At 39.1% G+C, this 17,897-nt stretch overlaps 1 protein-coding gene across 1 annotated transcript in view; it reads left to right on the top strand.

The window, feature by feature from the left end:
* The window catches only part of FNDC3B (fibronectin type III domain containing 3B), a 208,635-nt gene that overhangs the window by 95,136 nt on the left and 95,602 nt on the right, over positions 1-17,897 (top strand). Inside the window, exons 4-5 of the mRNA XM_057411515.1 lie at positions 7,410-7,486; positions 15,747-15,990. Of these exons, the coding sequence (XP_057267498.1) occupies positions 7,410-7,486; positions 15,747-15,990 (321 nt within the window). The remainder of the gene's footprint in view (positions 1-7,409; positions 7,487-15,746; positions 15,991-17,897) is intronic.

Genomic DNA, 17,897 nt, shown 5'->3' with positions numbered 1-17,897 from the left:
AATATATGTGCTCAGTGCTAAAAGGTAGCAAACCCCACCTGGGAATGTGGAAGAACAGTAAAAGACCTGAAGAATCCATCTCATCCTTCTCCATTCTCTGTGGCAAGTGTGCTTGTCTAACCTTTTCTAAAGACTTCAGTGACCTTTATGTTGTCAGTGTCTCCTAACGTGTAAGCTTAATTGCTGCAAATGGTGATTGCTGGTGCTCTGTCGCTGGCATAGGGTGGCCCTATGCTGCGGGACCAGGTCCTTGTCCCCAGGTGCTTCCTGCTCCCCTTCCAGTCCCACAGCAGAAGCAGAAGCTGTTGATGCACATGGGGATGATGTGCCAGGCTAATAAAACAGCCCATTAATCTCGTCTGGACTCTCTTCTGCTTGTTAAATTAGTGAAATGTGGTGAACCCGAAAGGTGCAGGATGGCATCTTGAGGTCTTGCAGCTGAGGAGAGGAACAATTGTTTTTTATGCCCTCAGGATAAGTATCTCAATATGCAATGCATTCAATGTTTGAAACATTAAACATTTGATGTCCGAAAATATATTCATTCGTAGTTCTGTGGGGGATAAAAATGAGCATTTTACTTCTCTTCCTCTTCAAATTCAGACGCAATACTACTGCTGTGCGACAGCTTGTAGTATTGTGATAGCTTTGGACAGGGCATATTTGGTGAAACTGATATCTTTTTAGTTCATTTCCTGTTTTTATGAGTTACTGTATAATTTCTAGAATATGCCTCAAACCACAATACAACATCTGGGAGACACACATTGCAAAATATCACCCTGCTGAGTAGGAACCTCTTGGTTCTTACATTAAACTGCAGAGTACTGTTGTTTAACTCCAGAGTGAATGTACTTGAGCCTCCTGCTGTGTGTAGCAGGTCAAGTAGCAAATACGAGTAAAATAAACTGTTTTCAAGAGTCTGTAGTGTAAACAGCAAAGGTGCTGTCATGTAAATAAGGCAGAATATGCTCCAGGAACTGTCTGTTTGATGCATTTGGCACAGATTTCAGAGTATTTTGATTTGATGTTTAGTTGAGTGAGTTTGTCTGCACATGTTGAAAACAGTCAAACCCAGACTCTAGACTGGATATTATTGTCAGGCCAGTGGCTCCAAGTACTAACCATGTAAATCAAGTGTACATGATTTGCAGTTTAATATTAGTAATGTTAATGCACTGAAACTCCAATAGACCGATGTATTTTTTAGAACTTTATTTTTGCATTTTATTTGTAATTATATTTACAGCAAATTAACTTGAAAATCAGGGGGAGTAGGTAAAGGCCTGCTATTATTTTAATCTTTCCTAATGTAGTCACAGGATTTAGAAAGAATATTTAAAAAAAAAAGCAGTCATAGAAGTTGCTAAAGATCAAAGGTGCTTCAATCTCCCATCTTCAAACATTGTGTTACAGGTTGAGGTGCCTGTTCAGTGGTTAAGCCATGCAAGTCCATGAGATGTCAAGCTGGTAACTTCTTTTTTTCAGGTGTTACATTTGCATTTAAGTTATCAGTGGTTGTGGGATCCGACATAATTTGAAATTCACAGAGCCATTTCTATTAAACTTGAGGGTTTTGGTAATGCACTTCTCTGATGAAGTGAAGGAATTGCTTCATACTACTAAACTGTGTTCTGAATAGAAAACAAACAGTGTGAATGGTTGTGTGGTAGGCATCTTTTTCTTCACATCCTTATGTGTAGGTGAGGTTGTCTTTAAAAAAAGGACAAATATATATGGATAGGCAATGTAAAGCACTCTCTCTATATGTGCTGTCTGCTTCAGGCATGAGCTGGATGCTTCCCTTAACCCTAACCACATTATATGATATTATGTTTGCACCTTTCACAACTCAACCTGTGGCAGGTTGAATGCAGTGTAATGGGATTTTTGGATATTTCAGATCTCTCCAAAGGTATTTTTTAAAGCTGTCATTTTACCCCCTCAAGCACTTAGTATTGTAAAAACTGCTCCTTCTTTTCTGTCTGATGTGGAGTTGCTTTAATCTAGAAATTCGTACTCATCTAAAGATAAAGTATTTGGATCTTGATCAGCAATCAGTTTAAGACCCTGTGTCCTAATAACTTAAGTAGACACCTGGGAGTCTGCCTTTTTCTGTATTGTGAACAGAGGTAAGTTGGCATCTGGGTTAGCTTTTGTCTAAGGCTGCACCTCAAAATTGTGGTGCTATTTATATGTGAAAGCTGTTTGCATCCTACTGTAAAGGTTTTTATGAAATGGTCTTGTTAGCTTGTGCTAACAAGCAGTTTTAGGCTCTGGCCGAAAGGCTAGGAAAAACACTCGCCACATCTCTGCTGCAGAGGAAGGAGGATGAATGTAATGATCCAGGATTTATTGTGTTTTTCCTTGTCGTAACCTTGTTTCATCCGTAAGCTGTTTTGAGAGTAGCCAAGTGGAGGGGAAAGATACGTGGTCCCAACAGCATCAGGGAGCCTGTTTGTGCTTGTTTCATTGAGGAAATTGTTCCGGAACAGCTGTTCATCCATGTGAAAATGCAAACCCTTGAGTCCTGGCCAAGGTCAGCAAGCCCTGGGTCATTCGTTCTAGCAAAGCAGGCCAGTTTGCCCTTTAATTATCTCTCCTTTTCATTTGGTCATACCTCTTGCTCCATAGATTTACTTCCTGAGAAGCACCCTGTGTGAAAGATGTGCTATTAGTTTTGTTGTGAATCCGAGGGAGGCATAGTATTTTTGTCATGGATTACTTAACTAGGTAACTGTTGAACTTTTTAATGCATTTACCTGACTGGATTGTATTTTCTTCTTAGCTAGTGCAGTAGTTTCTTGTTATTAAAATGTACAGGATTCTTAAACTTCAGAGTAAGTGGTATTTCTCTGGTAATGCAGATACTGTGGTGTGAAATGGTAAGTTGGTATGTGATTGCTAGAAACAGGGTTGTGAAATTCCTGAACTTCAGAGAGTTTTCAGTAACAGGTCTCAGAATGGGAACTTCGTTACAATGCCTGGTAGGGTTTGCTCTCATTAATAAGCTATGCAAAACAGTCAGTAGAAACACAGAGCTAAACATATGCTCATAGGCTGGATGTGGAAAATATTCTACAGTGGACATAATTTAGTAATAAAGAGAGAAAGGCAATGCTCTGTAAGCCCTAAGGAAAGGAAAACAGTGTAGTGAAATTACTTCTTTGCTCTGTAATGCTGTGTGGAAAGAAAGAAACAGGAAAGATGCATCACTATATCTGGAGGAACTGAATTGTCAGATTTTGGTTTCTATAAGGAAAAAAACCCAATTAAACTAAAGTGATCTTTAATTCATGCATAAAAGGTCACTCGGGAACAAGAAAAAAGCCTACTTATGCCCAAACTGGGTTTATACAAAAATTTTGAAAGTGCCACAGATTGCAAGGCTATAATTAGCCTTGAAAACCTTGGGACAAAAGTTTCTTAAGTAGATTGTGAAATGATTTCTGAAAGAATAGAAACGGCCAGAAGGACTGGCAATCTCTTTGAGACAGAAGCATCCCTTTGGCAGGGGTAGTGAGAGGCAGAGATTGGAAAGGAGACTTACTTTCATCTGCAGCTTCACACAGTAAGCCACAATGCAAGAAGGAACAGAATAATTTGTTAGATGATGTGTGCAGGTGTTTTTGAAAAGGCAAAATCTTCTTGGCTATCTAAAATGGTTAAAATAATTTGTTGCCATGCCATCAGAGGAGTGACAGAGCAGCATGAAAGTGGGAGCATGTGGTTTGGAAGAGGAGAACAGGCTCTTGTGGGGTGTCAAGCTGTTAATTAGCTGTGCCACAATATGAGGCTGAGTTGCTTGCTGTCCCTTAATAATTAAATTGTTAGAAATATGAAAACTTTGTGCTCTTGCAGCTGGGGAAAAGTGTGGTCTGTCACCTCCCTGGCTAGATGAACTTCAGTGCCTTCAGTCTGGTGCCTCCTCTGCTTTTCCTCTTATTTCAGAGGAGGAGGAATCATTTCATTGAACCTGCATTTTGGATGGAGCCAGCCCCCACATTTTGAGGGATCCCTCCAGAAGGTGATGGAGATGCTCTGTAGTTACGGTGAAGGAGCTTGGGGTGGAGTTTGGCCTCTTGCTTTGTCAGCAGAGGTGTCCAAAGCTCTTCTGGCTCAGATTCATTATGAACTCGGGAGACAGCCTCAGTTTGTTAACACATTTGAAAAGTACAAAAGCAAGTTCATTTCAGTGTACATCATCAGTGTTAGAATGGATTGACTTTTTCTCATTTAAATTAAGTTTTGTATTAAGCCACAAGCTTCAATTAAAATTTGGAAAGTTCTAAGTCCCTAGAGGAGATATTACTTATATCCATCCTGTGGATACAAGCAAATGAGGAACATTCTTCTCTAAATGTCTGCTTTTTAACAGTTAAAAAAAAAAAAAATGACATAACCAAAAATACTAAAAAAAAACAACCGAACCAAAACAAAACAACAAAAACCCAAACCCCGAAAGATATGATTTTGTTGTAGAGTTAACTGGGGCATGGTTTCACTGCAAGAATAGTCTTTAGTAATTCCTGGGAATCATCATGCTGTGGGTCTGTATTTTACTCACTACTGCTTGAAGTTGATTTGATACCATTGATGAGAGAGATGAAATAATGTATGCTAAAGTCATTTGGCTGACCTTGAAATCAAAGCGCTGGAAACAAAATCTAGCTGCAAATCAGTAGGCTGTCATTCTTTTAAAACTTGTTATCCAAATGACTTTAACAGTTTGTGGGTCATATGCAAGGTTAAGAATCATCTTGCATGGTGCATGTTTTGATAATAAAACATGATTTTTTTTTTTAATTGGAATGGAAGTGTTACAGTCAACAGGATTGGTGTGGGAGCTTGATTTCTTCCTGCGAGAAGATTGCTACTCCATATGAGCAATTGGCACAAGGTTTAGAAAGACAGATATGAGGCTTGCCAACCAAAGTGTTTCTCATTTTTTGCATAGAGAGTATCTACTCTGTCTATATGGAGAAGCTCCAAAACTGTTCCATTTTTAAATTTATTTGCAAGTCAGAGTACTTATTTTTGAGTAAAACTCTCTAGGGTCAATACAACTGTAAGTAGATAGCATTTTGGTGAGGGGCTGAAACAGGTTAAACGTTAATGCTTTATTCTATCAAGCAACATTTGTGTAACATATACATTGCTATCTACTTAAATAGTGAACTCAGGATTTTTGATTTTAAAATGCCTTTTCTTTCCATGTAGTTATTCAGGTTTGAGAAATCACTAACATGGAATGAGTTGTGTAACCATGTTAACTACTCATTTTACATAACCTCAGGCGTGTTCCATCCTGAAAAACTGAATAACACTTGACAGTCTAGTGTGGATTGAATCCCTCCGAAAGGTATCATTGTGTTTACCAGTATTGGCTGTTATGTATAGATACACTGTCCAGCTCACTGTGGAGTAAAATTTGGCAGTGTACATAGACCAAAGTAGCTTCAGAGAGAAATAAAAACCCATATTCCTCAATAGAAATTTGCAGATATTTTTAATAGGAAACCCGTATTTACTGAAATAATATTTTTGTAAAGTTCCTTCCGAACCAATTGTCACTTCATGTTTTTGATGGGTATAGATAGAGCCATTTACAGAGCCATTCAGAGGGTAGCTCACTCCCCATAATCAACTACTGCTCATGATGGATATTTTTTCCATTCAGACTAAAATTGTTGATTATCTGAGGAGACAAAGAATGTTGAAAGAGCTATAGAATAAGGTGGAGGAACTCGTATGAGGTGAATAAGGTACCCTAAAAAGTAGCCTATAATTTACCTATACTAGCAATAGGTAGTATACTGCCTGTTGGTAGTATAGGTAAAATTCCCCACATAGTTAAGCATAGGAAAGGGTGAAGAGCAGCAGAACCACACACCTAAAATGACTTCTTTTAATTAAAACTTTGGAGTTTCCATGTGCTTAATACACTTGTTGATAAGTTACCATATTTCAAATCTAGATGTGACTAGTAAAAACAGTATATGGTGATTAAACTATAAATAACTGGATAGAGAGAACGACCCAGGATCAGAGGAGATACAAATAGCTCAGATGGATTCATATGTGTAACTTGAATTTTGAGAGGTTGGGTGTTCCTGTTTATTGTACAATAATCAGCCTGAGGAGTATTATAAAAATATAGATGGAATAAGGAGTGACTTTTTGATAATTTCATGTGGCTTGGTTTTGCTGATACCAGACAACAGACTGGTATCAGCAAACTTTGTTGTTGGGGATTTCCTTAGGTTTAGCCTAAACTTTAGGAGCAGTCAGTCCTAAAGGCTATTACATCCCACCTGTGCCTGTGCCTTCATATGTTTTAGTGCTTAGCTTCCCTACCTAGAATGTGATATGGTTTGGAGATGCCTGATGGCTTCTCCATCAGAGAAGGTTATGAAGTTATCTTTTGTATTGTTAGTCAAAGCTGAAATTCAATTTGCAGCAGCAAGAAGCAGAGTTCTCTAAGCTATTCTTGAGAGTTTGACCATTATTATGTTCTTAGACCATGGCAAATGGACTAGCTAACAGGTTAGTGTAAACATTTTAATATATAATAAGGAGGTAATTAAATCAATTTTTCTTTTTCAAAGTAGTCAACTCTTATTGCAACCATCTGTCTGATGTTTTGGAGATTCATTTTATTGACTGCTCTGTGTGATGTTCCTGATTTTAATGGCTGAATCAATGAGCAATTGAGCAAACTATTCTCATTTATCTAGAGGCTTTCTTTTAGCTGTGAGGCTCTGCTTGCAAAAGTCGAATGGTTGTGGCACTTGCTTTGTTATCCTTTTATTCAGTGCCTCAAAATGGAACTTGCATGTTTCAGGGCTGGATTTCAGAGTGGAAACCATAAGCTTCTTGCTTGTATAACCGCATTCCAAGGTTAGTCTGAATAGCTGAGATAATGAATTTGGTCTTTGTGTATTCTTAAATAGATAGATAGTTTTTCACATATGTGACTTTTTTTGCTACAATTGGACGCTTTCCTTGGGAGCTGCCTAGTTCCAGGCTGCACAGTTTCTGCTTTGTTCTCTGCTCTCATGCCTTCGACAAGAATAACTTAACCAGATTTCAATATAGGAATTGTGGGCCGCTAAAGGACGTATTGTGTTACTGCTTAATGCTGTATAAGTTGATCAGTGGGTAATATAAAGTCTATGTTTTAGCTGTTTTATGATGAAAATATTATTTTAACAGAATACATGGTAAAGTCATTGAACAATGATCTTATTCTCAGAATGATGGAACAAGGTATTTTCCATATACCAGAAATTAGTAGAGCTGCTCATTTTGTTCTTGCAGGCTTCAAAAATAAAGCTATTTTTAGGCTTTTCTGAGCAGTTGTGCATTTTTTTAACTGAAAAAATATCTTCTTTGTTTCTTTCTGTTAGGACCAGCAGAGGTTCCCATGATGTCACCCAATGGATCCATTCCCCCTATTCATGTGCCTCCTGGTTATATCTCGCAGGTATGCTTTTTGAAGATTTAAAATTATGTAAGAGCAATAACATGAATCCATTTAGGCAGGTCTACTTGGTAGAAGTTTAATTTATAAATATTAATGAGAACAGTAATACATTTTCATATTCTGCCTCTTTATTGACAGTAGAATCATAGAATCATAGAATAATTAGGGTTGGAAAGGACCTTAAGATCATCTAGTTCCAACTCCCCTGCTATGGGTAGGAACACCTTACGCTAAGTCATATCACCCAAGGCCTCATCCAACCTGGTCTTGAACACTGCCAGGGATGGAGCATTCACAACCTCCCTGGGCAACCCATCCAGTGCCTCAGCACCCTAACAGGAAAGAATTTCCCCCTTATATCCAACTTAAACTTCCCCTGTTTAAGTTTTAACCCATTACCCCTCGTCCTATCACTACAGTCTCTAATGAAGAGTCCCTCTCCAGCATCCCTGTAGGCCCCCTTCAGATACTGGAAGGCTGCTATGAGGTCTCCACGCAGTCTTCTCTTCTCCAGGCTGAACAGCCCCAACTTCCTCAGCCTGTCTTCATACAGGAGGTGCTCCAGTCCCCTGATCATCCTCGTGGCCCTTCTCTGGACTTGTTCCAACAATTCCATGCCCTTTTTATGTTGAGGACACCAGAACTGCACACAATACTCCAGGTGAGGTCTCACAAGAGCAGAGTAGAGGGGCAGGATCACCTCCTTTGACCTGCTGGTCACTCTCCTTTTGATGCAGCCCAGGATACGGTTGGCTTTCTGGGCTGTGAGCACACACTGCCGGCTCATGTTCAATTTCTCATCAACCAACACCCCCAAGTCCTTCTCCGCAGGGCTGCTCTGAATCTCTTCTCTGCCCAACCTGTAGCTGTGCCTGGGATTGCTCCGACCCAGGTGTACACATACATTTGCACAACTGAGCATACATGTGCACCTTCACACTCTGGTATGTATACCAGTTTTATTTATAACACTAGCAAACGGTATGCATGTAGATTGAGCCTATATATATATGCAACTTCTTTCCCTTTGTTGGTCATACTTTAAGTTCTAGTGTGACAGCTGGAAGGGATAGGGGATGGTGGAAATCAGAGGAACCACTGTAGCTGTAAAATATGCTGTTGATCCTCAGTATCTTCCCACCAGAAATCCTGCAGCATATCCAGAACTGGGAGGGTTTGCTTTGTTTTCAAGAATAAATGTGATTTAATTATCAAGTTATGGAAAAATCTTTTCACTAATCTGTTTTGGAACTCTTGAACAGCTACTGCTTTTCTATGTGCCCTTCCTTCCATCTTCTGCAAATCATAGACTCTTTCTGAAGGAATAAAAAAAAAATAATGGTTGATGTAAGGCAGTATAGCTGTCAACGATACAATAAATCCAGTACCTTCATTACTTTCTTTGAGATCTGGACTGGACTGAAAACTTCATTTAAAGTATACAAAGTATTTAAAATATCCTTGCTGAATAGTGTAAGAACCTTTGATACATATATTTTGGCATCTTGTTAAATAGAAAATAGATGATGTCCTAGAATCCCTTCCCCTTCCCAGGAAACGTGAGCTTGTGTAATTCTGAAAAATTGTGGATGGCGTCATACTTAAATCCCACAAAACACTGCAATTGCTCTGTGGTATTTTAACCTCTGAACAGAGTGAAAACAAATACAGGGGACACTGCGAGCCACCCTAGGAAAGAGAGCAGGTTAGCTGGTGGTCTAGCTTCCTCCTGCTCCTCGAGCGTCCCAGGTTGAGTGGTTGGGGTATGCTTTGAGGCCACATTTGTAGTTCTGCTGAATACGTAGTGTTTAATACTCCTCATGGGCTTGCCTAATTCAATAAGCTGACCCTTGTCATGCAAAGAAATGTTTTTAAAGATTTATGCTTCCTTTGAAATAAATTTAACACCTTTTTATTATTAAAATGTTTATACTTCTCAGCCCCTCTATTGAGATGAGTGCTTGGGGTGTAATGGAAATGCTTTACAAACCAGAGTGATGAAAGTCTTCCAGTTGTATCTCTGTCTGAACCCAGTTCCTCTTTAATGCTTTTGGTGCGGTACCATTATAATTCCACTAAAGCCCTTAAGTAGTTTCTTAACCAAAAAATCCCCAACCAAAAACCCTCTTCTGAAAAAATTTTTCTGACAAGCTGGAATATGTTGTAACGTAGTCAATTTATAACTTTCATATGTTGTAAAGTTTTAGGGGAAAAGCACTGTATGCAGTGTTTTTAGGCAGCAGAATATGTGTTATGATGTCTGGCAAGTGAGCCTCTTGCCTTTCAGACAACTTTGTATTAAATGGCATTTGAAAGTGTGAGTAATCAAATTAGTTCTTATTGTAGTAATTGTTTCTGCCTTTTTTTGTTCTTGCTCTCGTCTACTACCTCAAAAGTTAAAATCTCTATGATAAACAATGAAAACAACTTAAATTCCGAATTGCAAAGGAAAGGCCATAAAGCAAATCAGTGCAGTCAAAATACATTTGATTTTTGTGTTTGATTTGTCTCTGAAGTATACATCTAAGAGTCAGGCAGACAGCAGGTGGCCCTACAGAGAAATAGAGGCAAGATATCTTTTTTTCCATTTTGTTTTACCAAGCCTGTTGGAGCTGCAAGTATTAGCCTCAAATATCACAGTAGTTTATGTGGTGAATGCAACCCTGGATTAATATAGTGCTTCATTACCTCTTTGGTATTGTGAAAGTGATCAGCAAAAAAATGGCAGGAGGTTGCCTGCCCTGCAAGATCAGCCCCATGGGAAGCAGCAGAAAAATAGTTAAACCCTTTTGCAAGATTTCAAGGACCATATTAGTAGTTGTGACTAGAAGCTGGGTTTGTTGACGTTAAGATGTTCCCAATGAGGCTTAGCCGGGGTGGGAAAAAATCCAGGGAAATAATAAAAGACAAATACACACTATCAGTTCAGATCTTTCATGCTATAGTTTTGCTTTCAAAGGCCAGTTCGATACAACCAGTTACTATACATTTCCTTTTCAGCAGACAAACCTCTTTGTACCTCTGGCAGATATGAGCTACCAGATCAGAGATCATGTCTCTGCAATTCTTTGTTGGCTAATAGTTACTTAAATGTAAAAGAGAGAAAAAGTTCCTTGCCATGCTCTTGGTGAACAATACTACTACTGTAGAAGTTGTGGAAGGTGGAATGGCTGTATTTAATGCGTATGATGTCAGCAATTCAAACAAAATGTTGAATGTTGAAGGAGCAGCTCCTATGACTTGTCAGGAGCCAGACACAACCTGTTAATGCCCATTCCAGTTCCGAGCTGTGAACAGAGCTGCTTCCCTGCTAAGTGAGTCCTATGGGGCAGACTGTGAGCTCACCCTTTGCTGAGATGTCCACTAGAGGCTTCTTGCCATCGGGATCTGTGGCCCGATGCCTCCTTCTGGCTTCCAGAGCACTCTAGCTCCCTGGTGTTGGCATAATTTGAAGATTAAAGGTCATGATTTGGATGCTAAGCTATTATATTTGAGGACATCCTCATGGGTTGTTTCTGCTTTTCTCAGTATATGTTTGGGAAAAGGGAAGGAGTATTTGGGGTGTTCTAATGACTAGAACTAGAAAAATGGAAATGTCAAAAAGCACAGTGATGAACTTGTTTGCTTAGGGCTATTGGCTGAGGACTGCTCTCTCAAATCTGGAGCCATTCCACTGGAGTTTGAGGAATAACTCGTGTAGTTGGACATGAACATCTGGCATGGATCTCCACTTTTGATTTTATTTACAGAGTTGTTAATATGTGATCTTTGTTACAGGTATTTTAAGGCTAAAAGACTAATTTACTGCTTGGAGCATGAAGTACATATAGTGCTGATTAGGCAACTTTTGTCAGGAAGTAAAGTTGGGGTCATACAATTGAACTATACAACTCAAGCCATGGTCCTGCAGTTCAGTATTCCTGTGTGAAGCGCATAGGATTTGACAGAACCAAAGTATAACTTCTAAAAAGAGGAAGGTATTTAAAGTGGTAGAAAATGCATCATATCCTCAGGACTCAGGATTTTGGTCTTTGGGTAGAGGATGTATCCAAGAGAGGTGTTTTTCTTCCAAACTGTCTAGCGTATGCTTTTAGCCACAAACTGGTTTTGTATGGCTTACTGCTCTCTGTGTGTTTTGTAGACTGTGATCAATCAAGTCATTCTTTTAACATGGTGGTCATCCTAATACTCTGAATACAAGGAAGATTGTGCTCATCTCAAGCAAACCATAAAGTGAGGATTGGTCTTGAAGATCTGTATCATTCTAAATTTGAAATACCCAACATTCTTGCCAGCATTATAGATGTTCAGCTGTTTAATTTCCAGGTTCAAGGTACAGATTTAATATTGGTGCTTGTATGTGATGGATGGCAAAGATAATGATGCAGACTTCCCAGGGCTGGTGTGTTTGAATTGGCATCCTTAAGAAATTAAGTGAATAAATAAAATGTTGACATCCAAGTTCCTTGAGGGTGAGCTCATTCTGTATTGTTTCTGGTACAGATTGGTTTATGAATGAACTTTCAAACTAGTTTATGTACTGGTTTTCGCCAACCAGTGGCCGTGCACCAGGTGTCCTTGCAGAATCTGGTAAACTAAATGAAATAAGAACTTTTTAATTTTTTTATTTTGAAGTGGGAAGTTAATTGTATAATACCATATTACACCCATTCAGTAAATGTGCATGTTATGGAATGACAGTGACTGTATTCCTTTAACTGGAAACTTACAAAATATAGGTACAGTTTACCTGTGCAAAATTAATATGCCTGTGTAGTACTAAATTTCAGTGGAGAAAAATGTGAAAATGTGGGGTAGTAATGTACCTTGAATATGGGAATTATCTCTAGTTACACTGAGTTTTGATTGCTGCAGCGATACCCTTAATGTAAAGCAAATAACATTTAAAATGGTATTCTCAAAATATGGCAACTGACGGGGGAGGCAATTTTATTGTGTATGAGTAATGTTTACTCAGATTCTCCTGAAAGATCATTTATCTACCTCACTCAGCAATTAAGCTCCCTAAAATACAGAAAAAAATACACTGAACTATGCTATAAGAATACTCTTATTGAGGCAGCATGCCAGTCACACCTGCAAGCACAAAAAATAACAGCAACAGACAATTTACCTAGTAACTGTATACAAAATAAAGTTTAGCTCTAGGTGCCAGAGGACGGGAGATCTTTCTTTTCTGTAAATATAAACTGCTAAAAACAGCAATACCAATCACTTTTAATATTCTAATTGCATCCGGAGGCCTCAACAGGGATTGGGGTTTCATTGCTGCTTGGCACTGAAGTAGAGGCAGTTTAGAAGACAATGTGTTTCCTGATTAATTTATGATCTTCATGACAAACGGCTTTAAGCAGATACAAAGAACTGCAGATTTCTTCTTTAAATAGAAAAGTTTTTCCTCTCTGCAAATTTACTTTATTTGCATTAATGGATCAAAACTAATTGCTCTATCTTTGATGAATTGAAAGAGTGTCACCTCCCAGAATGGCACTGCTACAATCTACCCATTGCAAGTTCTATAAATCAAGAGATATCTACAGACTTAACCCATGATGGTTTTGTAGTTATCTAATGCATATAATAAATGATACATTGCATTGCCAATTTAATGGACTGTTAAGGACTGAATACCGTATTTAAAGATTATATGTGATTGTAAGTTCAGGAGGAAAATGCCCTGTAGAATAAGGAAATGAAGTCTTAGGGTCTCCTGTGTTTTTGTCTTCATTTGGAACATGGGCACATGAAGTAGCAGGAATGCTGTCAGCATTTGTGGCCTGGGAGGAAACAAATAAAAGATACTGGTCTCTTAGCTTTTTGCCCAAAGTCATGTGGAAGGCTCGTAAATACTTTGAGTTGGAATAGATTATCATTGTAGGTCCCTTCTAATTGAAATACTCTATTCTATCCCCTCATCTGCATCTTTTCTCTCACTACTGCTGATATTTTAGTCTCATCTAGCAGGATGGTTTCATCAGAAGGGTCTTTGACGGGACTTCAAGCTTTCCTCCCTGCTTTTTAGAAGATAGGTCAGGAAGAGGAATCTTTAATTTTAAATACGGTTTACGTTATGTGGTGCTACAGTGCAAGCTTTCTGTCTAAATCTGTTCCTTAACGTATTCATCTTTCTTTAGAGATCAAAATACACATGTAGTCTGGTCTATATGCACAAATAAGAGCTTGTACCCTCCTGCAAGGCTGAAGTTTTCTTTGAGGCTTGGACTAGTTAAAGTCGTAATGAAAACTTTTCACATCAGGGTGTAGGAACTTGCTTTCTCAAATGAGAGCATGATCCAAGCCTCAGAGAGTTAAGTTGAGCACTTCTGTGCACCATCCTAAATAAGTAGTTCTGGTTTTCAAATATTTGCTGAATGGAAAAGGATTTTTCTCTTCTCCGGGTTTCAGAGTGCAAGTTTGAGACCTGGTACCAGGATAAAGATGCTGTGGAGGCTGAACCAGTTGAAAACCAGTAACAGAGATGGGAGGCCAGAAAGTGCAGCAGTTAAAATGATGTGAGAGTCTACATCTCTGAGTTTCAGCTGTCTTTGAGGACTCTGTCTTCAAAATGTAAAGCTAGCAGATGACAAATTGCTAGCTGAAGTTGTAAATTTACAGGTTAGGATCAAGTGTGCTAAACAATTCCTATCCTGGTTATGCAGCGTAGGAAGCAATGCATTTTTTTTTTCTTTTTTTTTAATGTAAAATATCAGTTACAAAAGAATGAATTGACTTTCTATAGAAAATTTTCTTCTGTAGGAGGCCAGCCAATCCACAGAAGTTGTGTCCATGGTTGCAGCCCATAGCTAACAGACGTAAATTCATATAACCTAAGGACACACACAGACTAGGGAAAGAATTGGGTCAGCTAATAGTAGTTAAATTTTACCCTATGCTAACTTGCTTAGCTGATGCTTGAGGCAGCAGTGCTTGTGGCTGTGGGCATTGACACTTAGACAGGGCTCATCTCTTTCACCAAGGTCAGCAGAAACAATTATGTGCCCATGCCAATCCTTTACTTCAAGGTATATCAGCATTAGCAAACTTTAATTTGTGCTTTAGGCTAAGATACTAGTGTGACAAGCATCACTGGAGGATGGGGTTCTGTAGAAGGGTCTCTTCTGCTGATGCTCCTATGGGGTGGAGTAAATAACTACAGCTCAGGTTGCTGGTAAACAGTGGAGAGTGGCAGCATCTTATTGCACATGCCCTTGATGCACATTCACTTACCTCATACAACACATTCATCACGTATATTATACCATCTGTGTGTCATCAGTCAGTGTAGGAAAAAAAAACCCAGATTTTTAACAGCCTTTTTGTTGTACAAAACTAACTTACGTTTCCTTCATGCTTTTCTACTTTATGCGCGTTAATGCACAGAATCGAAGATAGTAATAGTTCTTACACAGTTGTATTTTTAAGTTCCAGAAATGGCAGAAGTTTTTTGACTAAGCTTCAAGAAAGGCTTGGCTCCTAAGCCTGGACTGAAATTTGGCTGATTGACTGTTCTCCAGAAATATAGCTCTGGAAAAATTATAAGCTGAAAAACATTTTTCAGTTTAAGCACATTTCCACCTTCCTACATCTGTTTTTACATGCTTTGACTGTGGCATTTGGGGCCAAGTTATGCATATTCCAGAGCTGATTTGCAGGGACGTATAGACTAGCTCTGTAGCAGAAAAACTTTCTGCCCTCTGATTTGTCTTGAACAGATACCTGTTGTGAACAGAGCAATTATTTTGAAAATGTGTGTCAACACAACAGCTTCTTGCAGAGTGCCTGTCTCTGCACACACACAACTTATCCACAAGAGCAGTGCCAGCTGATTTCCAAGTGTTACTAATTCCATACGCACAGTTCTGTCAAAATTGGTGGTAGGAATTTTATGGGCAGAATGTAAGGTTGGTCCCAATGAGTACTCTTATTTTGGTGCTTTGTGTTCCTTTTTCAATTGTCTTATTCCCTAAATACAGGTTATCTATTTTGTTTCTTACCCACATAGTTATCACTAGCAGCAGTAAGTCTCCTGGTGATTAGTGTGGTTGTCCGAGTCTCCAAGAAAAGCCACATCACCACTATGATTACTTCTGCTGATATTAATTTTAGAAATGTGTTTATTAATAAACCTAAGGACCAACCGTTTTCTAGTGGGAGAAGAAACAGTAAATACTGCTTGTGTTAAAAATATGTTTGGTTCAGATGCTGTATAACATGCTCATTTCCCTGCCTTCCCTTCCAGGTGATAGAAGACAACACTGGTGTTCGGAGGGTGGTGGTAACCCCTCAGTCTCCGGAGTGTTACCCTCCTAGCTATCCTTCAGCCATCTCTCCAACCCATCACTTACCTCCATATCTGACACACCATCCCCATTTTGTTCACAACTCTCATACAGCATTTTATCCTCCTGTCACTGGACCTGGGGACATGCCACCACAGTTTTTCCCACAGCATCATCTTCCCCCAACAATATATGGAGAACAAGGTGAGCTGGAAGGAAGGTACTGGCATTTCAGACCTGCGTTTAGCAAGTTTTAAGGGCTAATGAAACCAAGAGCAGAAATTGGAAAACTTGGCTTTCTCTCCAGAACAGGGGGGTGTAGCCCTCCAGAGTGCAGCAACACAGGGCAGTTCTATGTTGCGACATTTAAGTTGCAGAAAACAAAATCCCACCAATTTTAGCTTAATTTGTAAATAAAGTGTGGAAAAAAATGTCTCATCCCATCTCCAAACTAGGGGCATGAGTCATGGCAGTTGCTCTTGCTGCGTCACGATGCAACACTGTACAGAAAACCCAGAGATTAAATGTGTTAGTCCTGGCTTGGGAATGAGGATGGATAGAGAGGGCTGAATCCAAGCATGGCTTGCCATGGTAATTTCCAGTGGGAAAACCCTGATACCACTTCCTGTTGGCTGTAATGTGTTTTCTGCCCCCCCCCCGGTTTTCCAAGAAACAACAGGCATTTTGTGTTTGTTATTCTCATTGAGGCTGTGCAGTAAGTCACCGAAAAGCACTGTCCAATACCAGAGGGTAGCATGGCACTCCTAATCAGGCCATGAGTAAATAATTGCAAGAAAAGGAGTGAAAAAGGCATATTTCTGTCTGAACTATGCACTGTTGTGTCTCTGCCACCCTGGAGAGAAGTCTTTGTGTAATCTGGAAGACTGCGTTAACAAAAAAAAGGAATCTGCAAAGTCATGTGAGATGTTTAACATGAAAATCAGTTCAGGATTCATGGATTTACATTGCTGCCAACCTGCCTGGACTTAAGAACCTTTCTAAAGAATATATTTATGCCGTATCACCAGAAATAAGTTTTTGCTGGAGCGAAAAGGAAAAGGCAGAAAGAGGAGGAAGTATCTGTTGATGCTACCTCTTGAAGTTTCTGTTGGCCACAGACCTAATGAGGAATGAACCCTTACAGCTGACATTTAACTTCATTATACTGGGTGAGTGGGAAGTGGGTAGCTCAGGAAAACAGTAGGACTGTGTAGCCAACTAGATACATAGGGAAGGGACTTTTCCCTTTGAAAGGGAACAGGACAGTCTATTAGATTGCTTTACAAAGTCTTGCATGCAAAAGTTTCAGTGTGCAAAGTGAACACAGAGCTTCTAGTTAAGTAAATGTTGAATATTTCTGTAGCCTTGAGATACCAAGAAAGCAATTCAACTTAAAAATAGAACAAAAATCCTGGGTTGCTTTCCTAGAATGACCTATACATGTGACACTGAAACAGCTGAAGTGGTGAATATTGTACCAATGAGTATTAACCCACCATTTCGCAGTTGCTGTACAATGGCTTATGCTTTAAATAAAGATTGAATTTATTTGCAGCATGCTGGTTGCTGTAAGAATACAGATAGAATCATGTAGCTAGATAAGGAAAGACAATGGCCAAGACTCACTGAAATAGCAAAGAAAATATGGCTAGTTGAAACAACTTGGAAACTTACAGTATACATGGCAATCTCAGCCTACAAACAAGACTTCAGGTGGCTGGATAGGATGTTTGCTTCAGAAGTTTGTACAATAACTTCTGAGTGGATGTAGGAAAAAGAAAATACATGAAGTCTGTATCAAGTATTAATTGTTGTTTTTCTAACAAAGGAAAAACTGTTGTTTTGGTCATTAATTTGTTCGAGCTCCAGACTCAAAGTGGAGTGAACTATGGAGAAAAGCAGAAAATGGTCTGAGTCCTGAAATCTGACCTGCTTTACATTAAAGATAGTCATTCTTCTAAGAGGGAGGTGGGGCTTGTGTTTAAGTGTATCTGAAGCGTACGTATTATATTTATAAAGTTTCTCAAGCTTTTGTTATACAGTTTTACTTACCCAAAGCTTCTACATCATCCTGCGCTTCTCTCCTTAGGCAGGCACAATTGACATGATTG

The sequence above is a fragment of the Pezoporus wallicus genome, unplaced genomic scaffold (assembly GCF_028554395.1).
Source record: "Pezoporus wallicus isolate ANWC-B61680 ecotype Strahan unplaced genomic scaffold, APGP_CSIRO_Pwel_v1 contig_6899, whole genome shotgun sequence".
In the NCBI taxonomy this organism is placed as follows: Eukaryota; Metazoa; Chordata; class Aves; order Psittaciformes; family Psittacidae; genus Pezoporus; species Pezoporus wallicus.
This window is presented reverse-complemented; position numbering and strand designations above follow the sequence as displayed.